Here is a 13014-nt window from a genome sequence, read left to right as displayed (position 1 = left end):
AGAAACTAAATATTGATTTCCTGTGTTGGAAAAAAAATAACTCTTATCTCTGACTTTGTGAAAAGTGAATTACGTTTATCTGCGGAGGCTATTGCCTTTGACCACTGAAGTCTGTTAATTTGCCTCATGGAAGCTATTTAGTGCAGCAATCAAAGTCACAATGCAGTGCAAAGAATTCGTTTCTGTGTCCCTGGTGCTGATGAGAGCTTTCAGTTTACATTCTCCATTTCCTCTGCTGAGATACTGAACAACAGCCCCTTCCTGTTTTGAGTTCTGTTTCCTTCCTTCTCATTGTTGCATATATTTTTATATGTCTTCTCAGGGTTTTAAATAGTTGTTCTTCCCATGGTTAATAGCCTTCTGCTATTGTGGCTAACCCGTAAGGCGTGACTTATGGACATTCCTAAGAAGATGCGGAAGCCCGTGGTGAATTAGAATCCATCTCAGAGGATAATAACGTAATCAAATAAGCAGATGAGTAAAGATACTGCGAATAATTGTGCTGATGCCTTTGGAAGAAATTCTGTCTTTTCCCAGTGTTAGCAAAAAGCCAAAAGTAGCTGTTGAACAAGAAATTTCTTGAGAAGATGTTAAATAAACCAGTGCAATGAGTTGCATACAATGAATTTCTAAGGAACCCTTGTGAATTTGGAGAGAGGCATTTTCTATTAGTTTTCAAGTGAGTCATTAGCAGCTTTGAAATTATTAATAATTTATTACTATTCATAGCTTTTTTTTTCTTTGTAGTTTATATTTTCTAAATAAGAAATTGCAAAATCAAGCTCCAGTCTGAGAAACATCTGGTCAGAGGACTGAGTGAGCTGCCAAAGGGATTTAGTCTTTGAGATATAAAGGTGATTAACCAGCTTCAGCTCTGAAATACTTGACATGGCTTACTGAGGCCGGTAGCTCAGGGTTAGTCTGCCTGGCAGTGAGGGGGCTGGAGGAGGAAGGCAACAGTCAGGAAGCATTGCATTCTTACTGTGTTGAAGTAGTGCATTTATTAACTGGCCAGAACAGGCTTTGCTGCAAAAATCATTGTGACTAAAATAATTCTAAAATGGCTTTAACCGGGATCAATCCCTAATGTGAACCAATTTAATTTCAAATGCTAAGAACAAAAGAAGTACATACAAAGAGAACACAGGACATCTGTGATTATTACCATAATTCAAACAAGATGGTTCTGAACATAAATTTGAAATCCAGGCATTTCACCACCATCAGACTGACTACCTGGGTCATCTTTCCTCTTGAAGATGTCTGACCTGATGCTGCCTTGGAAATTCAAGGAAATATCAGCAATTCAATAAAGGTCACTGTTTTTCTTCTTTTTTTTCTTTTTCTTTTTAAGTAGTGTAACTCAGTACCAGCCTAAGCAGCCCCAGTTGCTTCTGGCATCGCATTCCCACCATCTCAGCCATGCTGAGGCAACCTAGAACCGTGTGTGGGAAGTAATCTTGGAAATGCTATATCAAGAACAAAGAAATGCTTTTGGCCTGGATGGATTCTTGGGTTTGTCCTCTGCACCGTCGCTCAGAGAACTACCTTGACTGAGGGGTTGATGTATGAGCAAGGAATTGGAGTGACTTCAGCTGGCTGACAATGAAAGAATCATGACGTACTTCGCAAAGAATGTAAACACATCACCAGTTTTTGACGTCAGCCTGAGCACCATCTACGTATTTTTGAAATCAACTGATTTCACATATCAGACCTTCACACTTATCATCCACATAGGTTTTTTAAAGAGTCTAAAAGAACTTGGTGCATTTCAATTATAATATTATGAAACGTAGTTTTCTTGTAAAACATTACAGAGAGTGTCATGACATAAGTAAAGACAGAAAAAGGGTGATGCTGCTTATATCATTCCTAGATTTCTTTTTAACTACATCCTAGACATTTGAAGGTTACGTAGATGAGGCTGACAAAAATAGACTGGCATTCTAATTTAAATATTTTTATTTAATAATTTTGCTTTATAAATAATGTTCCCAATATTGCCCTCTTGACTGATGGTTTGTTTTGTTTTGTTCTGTTTTTTTTTTCTGTGAATTTTTTCGTCTTATACCAATTTGGTGAATTACATTCATTTCCTCTCAGCACATTCCACACCTACATATCCTAAAAATTAAGGACTGGTGCAATTTAGCTTTTAGGTTAAAACAAAACAAAACAAAACGTTTATTGAGTTCATCTCTGAAATGCCCTACATGTTACTTTTATTAAGAAGATAATAAGTCACAGGTAGTTTATTACACTAGAAATAATTCCCAACAAATTTATTTCCCTATAACACTTAATGAAGCTCACCATTAGGATTGTCTAACTATGCTTGTGCAATCTGATGCTTGTTGTCTACATCTTTGTCTCCTTAAAGATTGCATGCTTATAATAATTGTCATAGGTAACAAATTAGTTCACATAAAACTCATTCATACATAAACCTTGAAGAGATTAGGGAGGGACTCTTTATCAAGGAGTTATCATGGAGTCCCATGGTAGGACAAGGAGAATTGGCTTTGAAGTAAAAGAAGGGAGACAGGGACTAGGTATAAAAAAGAAATGCTTCACGATGAAGGTGGTGAGGCCCTGGAACAGGCGGCCAGAGAAGCTGTGGATGCCCTATCCCTGGAAATGTTTAAGGCCAGTTTAGATGGGATCCTGGGCAGCCTGATCTAGCTGTCGGTGTCCCTGCACATGGTAAATGGTGGAACTAGATGATCTTTAAGGTCTCTTCCAACCCAAACCATTCTATGGTTCCACAAATTGCTAAAACTGAATTGCATCATGGATCTCTAAATGGACTATTCAAGCTGTTGAAGATCTCTACCTGTACTCTTTGCCTCTGAAGGAATAGAAGAGCAAGTGCAGAACCCCCACTGTGGTCACAGGGAAGTGCAGTCACATCACACAGCCATTGCTTTCACAACTTATTTTGCAAGCATGTAAGCCAGAAGTAACCAATATCCTCAGGATGCAACAGGATGGCCTGTGCAAAACAGCACGTTAGGCAAGAGTTATAATGTAAAGAGTATAAAACCTAGTATACTGTAATGACAAAATATAGAGTTAATAATTTATTTCACCTTTTTTTCTTCTTTTTTTTTTTTTTCTTTTTCTTTTTTTTTTTATAATTTACTTTCAAGGAATATATATTTAGAAGTACCATTACTTTGATTTTCTTGGGTTTGTAACGATTTCATTTTAGATAACAACTTACAATAATGCTATAGTGTTTCACTCTCCTAAGCATAGATGTACAGTCTGAAACACATTTCAAAACTTCAGGAGAAAAGGGATTGATAAAAATCACAGTGTCTGTTTTTGTCATCTATAGTTCCTCTGTCCAGACTCCATCACTGTTATCTCCACACACATTGGTGCCAGGTGGAAGAAAAATACAGGGGACTTTTTAAGTGCTAACAGTTGGGCAAACAGCTGGATATTCTGTGAATTGTGATGTACTCATTTATTGCATGCTTGTTTCGTGAAAGAAATGATTGTACTGGAAAAATAAAATTCCAGTTGTTAATAGGTGGATTGTATGTTTAGAGGATGGCCTAGCAATGTCAAGACACATAAATGATGGTAATTCTGCAGCACAAGGTCTCAATGGCAATTGAGATCTATTACATGATGTATTTAAAAGAAAAATACATTTCTACTGCAGAATAATGTACTTTCTCTATATAATAATTTCCTCACTTACAGCATGGATGTAATTCGCACCTCTCTGTTGGAAAGTGGTTTTGTAAATCATAACCTGAATATAAATTCAAGTATTCTTGCAAACAACGCTATTTAAAACTTGAATACAGCAAACTGTACTATTGAAAGTCTTCTGACTAGGTTGCATAAGAAAACGACATAGATTTTACTAGCATAAAACTTCCTGAAAGGATTAAAAAGGCTCAAATAGCTCAATATGAATGTTCTGTACCACAGAAATATGCATACCACCAATTGCTTACTGTTGCACAATCATGCTTTGCAGAAGATTTATGCTGTAAAGCAAAGTAAGCCAATGTAATAATACAGGTGACATTAATACAGACACTGAGAATCCACCTCAAATACAGGTGATCACTAGGTGAATATCAGCCATTCAGATAATGAAATGAAATAGAAACACATAAAGATCTCATGTTCCTTCAAAAGAACATAATCAAAGTGTAAAACACTGTGAAAATTAACAGTCTACCTGTAGAGCAGATCTTTTAACACCTCTAAGTTGTTTTTGGTGGGGGGAGCAGTATGTTTTTTATTGCTGGTAGATGATCAGATACGGCTGTGAAGTTCAAGAAAAAAGAATGAAAAGTAAAAAAAGCAAAAGCAAATGAACAAAGGGAGATTGTCAGCCATGGTAGAGGTGTCTGGGTAAGAAAAGAGTAGGAAAAGATACAAATGAAAAATAATTACATAGAATTTTAGTCATATAACAGGAGATTATGAAGCTATCAGCTGTGTGGTTTATGTGACAGAGCTGTTGTATTTTTTCACGTCAAGAGCTGTTCAGCACTTCAGCTCCTAATAGTACACAAACATGGCTAAAGCACTGTATTTTTCCTGGAGGAGAAACCTCATCTTGTCTTTTTTAATAAATGATGGCTCAACTGTGATGTCTCCTCAATAACACGACTTTGCCAGGTAGCTCAATTATGACCTTTCTTTGGCATCCTGTTTCACTGGGTTTTTTTGTTCGTTTGTTTTTAACATAACAGGAGGCTTCAGTCTCTGTTAAAATGTGAAAATGTGTTTTAATGAACAAACTGAGAAATAGGTTTTTAAATAATTTCTCAAAAAGAAAAACAACTGAGAAAACTATCAGTGGACTTGAATCAGTAGAATGATCTCTATTTTTATATAGAAAATGATGAAAATGATGTCTCAGAAATGACACGATATTTCTTACTCATTGTATGTCAGTGAAGACCAATATTACCTGCTTTTTCTTCCCTTTCCCCCATCCCCTCCCCCCCCAGAAGCGTTCTCTAAACAAAACTTTGCCTCAAAGCTAAGTAATATTCTCTAGAACTCACCATCACTAAGGATTGTGCACTCACTGAGTTTGAGGGAATGTTTTTTATGCCCCTCTACATACATCACACACAGAAATGTGAAATAGCAATGTGCTATGTTTTAAATTTTTGGTATTGTAGTAGAACCACTCCATATAAATGACAATTTTCTCAAAATACTGCGCCTTGCAAACAAAAATAAGCAGATTTCTTCAACTCATAATATCTGTCAAGCAACACTTATTTACTACATCACTGTGTTCACAAGTATCTCCTTGTGATTATTAATATCATTGCTTGCATATGATTTTAGTATGATATATACTTATAAAAAGTAGCCATACTGCTAAAAAAGAAAAAAAAGAAGAAAAAAAGAAAAAGAAAAAAGAAGAGGAATGAATTGCTATGTGAAGGCAGTTGAACAGTTTCTGAATTAAAGAGGAAGGAGAGGAGTATAAAATTGCATTGGCCAGCTTGTTTGGTTCACTACTGGTTGCATAAACAAACTTATAAACAAACGTATTTCTTAATCATGGATACATAGAGGTAATACAGTTTACTCTAACTTGTCTGAATTTCCTTCCATTGTGTGCACTGCCATCATGTGGCTGTTTTTTCATTATATGAAGCACATTAAAAATAAAAAGTCCACTAAATGCAACTATTTAATTCAGAGCTATCGGTAAATTTTGTAATTCAAAGAACTTTAGATACATGTAAGTTCTACTTATGCTGTTTTGCTTGTCAATAATGTGTTCCAGAATTTTACTGCTGATAATTTTGCGGCAAAAAAATATTAAAAAGAAAATGACTGAAGGTTGCACATATGGACATCTAATGCATTTGCATAAAAATACGTTGGTGCCCATTTTTAGTAGCGAAGGAAAATATCACATTTGTGTTTTTCTTATTTCAAGCACTCTCAGGTCCTGCGAAAGGAAAGAACAAATGTGGGAGTTGAACTAACTCATCAGTGGTAAATGAATAAATTTTGTTTGAGGAAGTTCAATTCCCGTCTGTTTTTCTATTTCCTGTACAAAAAAAAAAAAAAAAAAAAATTATAGATGTGCAAATTAAAACTCAAAATATTTTCTTTTTTCATAGATTCAGTGCTGCCATCTAATGGACACACTGCAGTGAGCTCCCATTTGTTTTCAAGAAACAAAGTGTTTTAAGCAGATAAAATCACACACTTAGAATTCTTCGTAGCCTTAAAAATGAAAGCTACGAGAAAAGTATTTTAATGCTGTGTTTTTTACAACCCCCAAAAGTACTTTCAATTCATGCTCATATTTTATGTCACCATGTGAAAGACAAAGCTGCAATAGAAGTCCTGTGTAAAAACACCTGTAATGAAATAAAGGTTCATTCCTGCTTCCATGTATCCAGTCCTATCACGGAGAATAAAGTTTCCTGCTGCTTAATTGTAAGTCAGCATCTTGGCTTTTCCCCTTGTTTGCTTTGAACACAAAGGCAGCAATGCATACCTGAGTTTCCAGACATCCTGGAACAAATGCAGGAAGGAATGAATTACCTTCTTACTACAGTATGAGGCAGTGATGCTATTAATAATATTTCAAATACACATTGTAATAAATAAAAATGCAACTCAGCAATGTAAGAAAGAACAAATACTATAAAGATTGTAGGAAGTATTTCTCACAGTCTAATTAGGTATGAAGTAAGAACAAAGAATGTGTGGGGTGACCGACAAATGTAGAAGCCAGGATGATCCAGACCTTTATGAATAAAGGGTGTCCCTTACTGATTTCTTTCTGCTGAGGAACACCAGCCTTTGTCAGCAGTTTGTAAGGAAATCACAGTGTAGGAGTGAGTCGCTCACACATGAATACGTGCTGTAATTAATGACAGTGTTCAAGCAAGGTAGAACAGACTAGGAATTTACTCCATCCACTCACTTTTACAAGGATAAGTTGTATTGCGATTTATAATTGGCCAAAATGTTTTAATTTCTTATAGTTTCAGGTTTATTAGACATAAAAGTACACCTAAAAACCATCCTCTAATTGATGAAAATATTAAAGTGATCTGGAAGGAGCTTTAGTTTAAAGAAGTGTTTGTTACTGTGTTACACTACATGGATATACAGTGTGGTATTTTGTTATTAATCCATAGCATACTTTGTTTATACTCTGTGGGACAGGCCTAAGTTGAACTGGAAGATGTGGACATTAGAAAAATCTTTTAGAAAAAGTACATAAATGCAACAGCGTTGTATGCATTGACAACATAGATCAAGTCATTTAGTTGGTCCTACTGTTACAATGGGATTTGTAGCAGACAGTAATGTGGGTAACGCTTGCAAATGGCACAGACAGGGTGGGGAATGTGGACTGTCAGCTTTCCAGTAAGGCAGTAGGCCATGCTTTGGCATATTTCATACAGTGTTTGTATCATTGTAGGCTTTATTGTTCCTAATTTTGGATCAGAATAACACTGCTAGATGTAGTGTCAACACAAGCAGAAGAGGCAGCTCCTGCCAAAAGAATTAATTATATAAGAGAAAAGAAACAAATACAAACAGGCAGGAAAAAAAAAAACCCATAAATATCAGATAAGAGAAAACACATACATATAAACACCAGGGAAATTTCAGAAAATATTGCACTACTGGTTAGAATGATGTGAAGCCTTGATAGCCAATGTAATCACAGAACACATAATATTTGTATAGTGTTACAGTGGCATATGCATCTACTACAAATCAATCCTGTGTAGCTCACTGCTTGAAAGAAAATGAATGATGAATTCATCAATGAATTGATAGAGCGATTTCCAGAAAAGCATTCTAGGTATTTATCACACAGACATTTTTGTGTTTTGATACTTTTTCTTTAGCTGCATTTACACTCACCAAGTGATACAAGAGGAGCATTTCCAGAGAAAAATGTTGGTGCTGAGATCTTGGTATCCACGCAATTTTCAGGGGGCTTACTTTGGACTTCTGAACCTGTGAACATTAACAGATGGAGTGTATCAGCTGCTCTTCTTGTTAATCTACTTGCCTGATTCTGACTTTTTTTTTTTTTTTTTTTTAATAGCTCTGTGAAGATCATTGGCAAATTGAGAGTCTAAATATTATTCATTATTCTTTTTTTTTCCTTTTTTTTTTTTAATAATGAAATTTAATTTAAGGTCAATTAGATTTGATACCTTTTGCATACGCATAGAATTGAGCCATTTTGTAGTACCATAACATTTATTACATAAACCAGACACCTACATAGTTCTACAAAGTTACACAAACACACTCAGATGATGATTTTTTATATATAGGCTGTAGTTAGCTCTCATGTACCTCTAGAACTTGATTTTTCATCTTGTAACAAAATCCGTCCTTATTCACCATGCATTTAAGCTTATTGTTGCACTGCTAAGGAACTGCACTTCTCTTTTAAGACGTTCCCCAAGCATTGCCTTTCCAGAGCCAGGGAGATATTTAAGAATTTGATGTCAGTGGATTTTTACATGTGCATATAGAAACACACCTTTTGGCTGCATCCCAGGTGTGAGAAAACTTGTTTCAAAACACACAAAAACATAACATAATAACTCTTCAGAGCACAATCTCCCTGTACTAAGTCTGTATTTCTGGTTTTATTCCTATCAGTTGGGCAGAGGAAACACAAAATAGTTAATGAAAAATAAGTGAGGGAGGATGCGGGCATGGAAGCTGCCTTTGAATGGTAAGAGCAGCTGTATGGTATTTTCAAATTAAACAAACAAACAAACGTGGGCTGAAATCAAACACAGATCTCCCTCTGGCAGAAAGCACTACAAATAAAAAGACAGAGAAACTGGAGTTATAAATAAAAGTTTTGAGTAGTGCACTAATTGTATTAATTAATGCTACCCAAAATTTTCTGTCTTTTCATTTTTTATGACACCACGTGATTTATTTTTTCTCCTCATTATCCTCCTGTCCCTCCCACTCCTGAACTTCCTAAAGGAAAAAAAAACCCAAACAGATCAAGACAGTTCAATTACAGCAAGCTAGATTTGGGATTTTCAAATGCTTTTAGCAAAGGAAGTAAAAATCGCACTATTGGAGAGAATTCTGTGCCACAGGATGGCTCTCATGCACCTGAAGGAAAAAAAAAAAAAAAAAAAAAAAAAAAAAAAGAGTTCCTAACAGACTAAGGAAATACTACTTTTTCTTTCTAACCCAGAAGTTGTTGAAGGACCCCTTAAGAGCGATGTTTATCCTCAGAAGAGATACAGTTACAAAACGCTTACAGCTGATACTGTAGGAACTGTGCCGACGGCTCGTTTGGAGGAGAAGCAGTCTTGCTTTATCCTGCTCTCAAGAGCCGCGGTTGGTTTCCCCGTGCCAAACGGTTTGTGAATCAATCGCAAAACAACGCTCCCAGCAGCCCCATCCCACCCCGACTCCATTTCGGGCCGCGAAAAGCTCGGCTCCGCCGCCCCACACGGGATCGCGGCGCGCGTGCGCGGAAAGGGCGCCGTCGCCAATGGAGGCGCAACGCGTGCGCGGCGGCCCGAAGGGACATGCGCCGTGCAGCCCCCGACCGCCCCGCTTCGGGGCATTGAGGCCGCCCGCGCTTGCCGTAGCGCGGGCCGTACCAAATTCGTGTTTTCCGACGGGGAAACGCGGTCGGAAATCGACGGTGCTCCTTGAGCCGTCGCCCACCATCCGGCCTGCGGTCGGCGGGGAGAGCCCAGGCCGGGCTGGAAGTAACGGGCGGCTCGCGGTGCCGCGGTAAGGAAGGGGCGCGGGGCGGCGCGGTGTGGAGCTGCGCTGCCTCGCCTCATCTCGCCTCACCCCTGCCCGCGGTGGCGGCGCTGGAGAGGGGCGGGGCGCGAGGGGCGAGCGGCTCGGGTAATGGCAGCGCTGTGAGGACGAGGAGCGGGGCAGTGAGCGCGGCCGCGCGACAGGGAGCGAGGGAGCCGGCGGCGGCGCCGATCGGATCGGCCCCGTGCCGCCAGGTAACCCCCGCCACCGCCCCTCGGCCGGGAGCGCCGTCACGCTCAGCGCGGGAGTCCGCGCTCGGCCGGGAGGCGGGCGGTCTCCCTGGCCCCGTGCTGCGTGTGGAGGCGCCGCGGCCCTGCCCGGCCGGGTGCTGCCCGCGGGATCCGCGCCCCGCCCCGCCGCACGGGGCCGCCGCTCCCCGGAGCGGCTGCCCGGGCCGGGCCGGGACCGCCCGCGCCCGAGAGGTCCCGACACGGGCCCCGTCCCGCGGGAGGCCGCGGTGGGGCGCGGGCCGGGCGGCCGTCGTGGGCCGCTTTCGCTTCGGCTCAGGCGCCGGGAGGCGCAGGGTGTCCGCTCCTCGCCCCGCTGCTCTCCATGCTCAGCGTCCGGACGAGGAGTGCGGCGGCTGAGAAAGCGCGTGGGTCGTATCAGCAAACGGGAGCGGTGTGACAGTGGGGCGCTTGGAAGAGAGGGGCAGAGGGGGCACCGACCGTCCGTTGTCCCGGTGCGTTCATGGGTTTCGGCGGCGGCTGCTCTCCTTAGGGCTTGTTGGACGGGTACGGCTTTCCGCCCCTCAATGGTGTAAACCCCGGGGCAGATATTCTGCTCTTGTGTCACTTTGACCACCAGTGCGTGGATCAATACAGGGTGTTTGGTGCTCGGTGCGTTTGTGTACCGCATTCATGGAGCTCACAAACTCCTGCCCTGTGTACGGCAGAGAAAGTTACGCTGCATTTGTTAACACTTTAAAACCGATTTTGGATTCTCACCAACTTGAAAGCTGGAAGTGATTGCCCAGCTCCAGTCAGCTCTGTGTTAAACCGTGCAACCCTGGACTGCCTGCATGCGTGCACAGTGCTTTACATGTTTTATGCTTTGGTGATGTTAAATATGATGTTACGGATTTGTTGTGACATAGTGTGGGGCTTTCTCTTCAGCCTTTCTTCCCCCTTAGGTTGCAGTAATTTCTTTTTGGAGTCACCTGAAGGTATTGTTGCATTTTCCGGATGAATAATATTAAAGGTTTTGGGTAAAGATTGTTTTTCCTTCTTAGAAAAGTGCTTTGCAGTTGCTTATGTTTACCAGGGTCCACATTTCTTTGACACACGAAACAGTTAGCACATTTCACCTTAACCTTTTGTTGACGTCAATTTGTTTCGTCAGTTCCCATTGCTTTTTTGCTGCTGCTGCCACATATGAATTGAAGATGATTTTTTGTTCCCAAAAGTGGCCAATAGCCATGTTGCAAATGTAACAGTTTATATGCTTAAGCAGAACTGAGAGTATTTATGTGTCACTTATCGATTTTTATTTCTTCTGCTTGAAGGAATGAAGCTCTTAAAGCTTCAGGCCTCGTACCATTTCCTTGATGTTATTTGCTGTTTCAGTTTCTTTATGAAATCAAAGCAGATGTGGGTAATAAATTGATCACATTTGAAGCGGAAACTGTTGTGTTGCAGAGAGAGGAAAACAGCCTTCTGAAGTTCCTGATTCTAGCAGCTCAGGAGCCCAATTAACTGGTCAGTGCGCTGTTTTGGAGACGTAAGGTGTAAAAGTTGAGTTTGATGTTATTAGTATTTTTTTTCTTTAAATTGAGAAACTGTGTATCCTGCACTTTCAGAAACAAAGAGCCAGCAGGATTATGGGAGTGAGCTGCTTCCACGGGTAGCTTTTCAATCTATCATTTGGTTCTTTCCTTTATAGAAGTGTCTGGTGCTACAGGTTTATTTGTCAGTGGCTCTCTTTTTTTTCATTCTGCCTATGAACGTTTGGGATCTGGTGACGAGTCACCTGTCTGTCTCAATAAAATAGGAATGTTCTTTCTTTCCTTCTAGTCTTAAGGTGACATCTTTTTGAGTGGGATCTGGGCATGCTTTATGTCTGCAGTGTCATTCGTAGGGCTCCACTGGGCTGGGTGTATGGAACAGAGGCAAATAGGAATGCAGAAAGAGGAGGCCTTGGTGGTTTTGCTTTTGTTTTTTTCAAGGCATCTTTTCTTAAGTTCTCTTACTTTTCATTTAGATTTATTTCAGTCACTCTTCCAGATCTATTTAATAGATCTCTTCTAGTATTTTTATGTGAATATATTAATGTATTTTCAAGCCATGTTTTATTTGAAAAAAATCACTGCTTGTCCTGCTGCACAGTGCAGTAGGCTACACAAGCTGTGCATAATGTTGTATGTTAAGTGTTTTCTTGTCATCTTGGTCAAAGCTTTTGGGTTTTGTGGCTTTTAAAATTTAACACCAAAATTGTTTCATGAAAGCTTGAGCTGAACATAGACTGTATGCTGACAGCAGTAACTTCAAATAATCAGATCCTCTGCTCAATGTGTTTCCGCTCTGGGTTCTCCCTGGGTTCAGCTGCAGCTGAGGGAGCCTTTCTGTAGAGGTAACTGATGAAAAACTTACAGGGAAATCAGTTTCTTCATGTTATGCTGCTGAATGGGAAGTTTTGTAAAGTGCTGAACTGCACAAGGCGTGGTGCTGTTAAGTAGATTGGCATTGTGTTACGGGTGATTCATGTAATATCAGCATTGCCTTCCATAAAGTTCAAAATAAGTGTTTGACTGGGGAGGTGGATGGGCAGGGAAAAGGGATCCTTTGTATTTGTGTGCTGATGTGGTGCAATGTACAAAGTTCAAGTTGAAAAATTCAAATGAAATGTATTTTTTGATGTTATTGTGCCATGTTGCCTGATATATTGAATTTGTCCACAGATTAACACTAAAACCCCACAATGTCCTTGAAACCACGAGTGGTTGACTTCGATGAAACATGGAACAAACTTCTAACAACAATTAAGGCTGTTGTTATGTTGGATTATGTTGAAAGAGCAACGTGGAATGACCGCTTCTCGTATCCTTTAAGTGACAGTCTTGATGTGTCCGTGTGGTATGTTTGGCATGAAGCACATTTTAAGGTTCTACTTTCTGTTAGGTGTGTGAGTCAGAAAAAATGGCCAAAACGATGGGAAATTCTGCATGCTCATGAAGTGCTTGATATGATACAGTGTTAAAAAGTCTGAGTTTTACTTGCT

At 40.1% G+C, this 13014-nt stretch overlaps 1 protein-coding gene across 3 annotated transcripts in view; it reads left to right on the top strand.

The window, feature by feature from the left end:
* Positions 1–12714: 12714 nt before the first annotated feature.
* Positions 12715–13014, top strand: part of CUL2 (cullin 2) — a gene marked incomplete at both ends in the record, with an annotated part of 40593 nt that continues 40293 nt past the window's right edge. For all 3 annotated transcript variants that reach the window (XM_079538091.1, XM_079538090.1, XM_079538089.1), the window contains one exon: positions 12715–12833. In XM_079538091.1, coding sequence (XP_079394217.1) covers positions 12715–12833 — 119 coding nt within the window. The remainder of the gene's footprint in view (positions 12834–13014) is intronic.

Source organism: Tetrao urogallus (assembly GCF_951394365.1).
Source record: "Tetrao urogallus genome assembly, chromosome: 7".
NCBI lineage: Eukaryota > Metazoa > Chordata > Aves > Galliformes > Phasianidae > Tetrao > Tetrao urogallus.
This window is presented reverse-complemented; position numbering and strand designations above follow the sequence as displayed.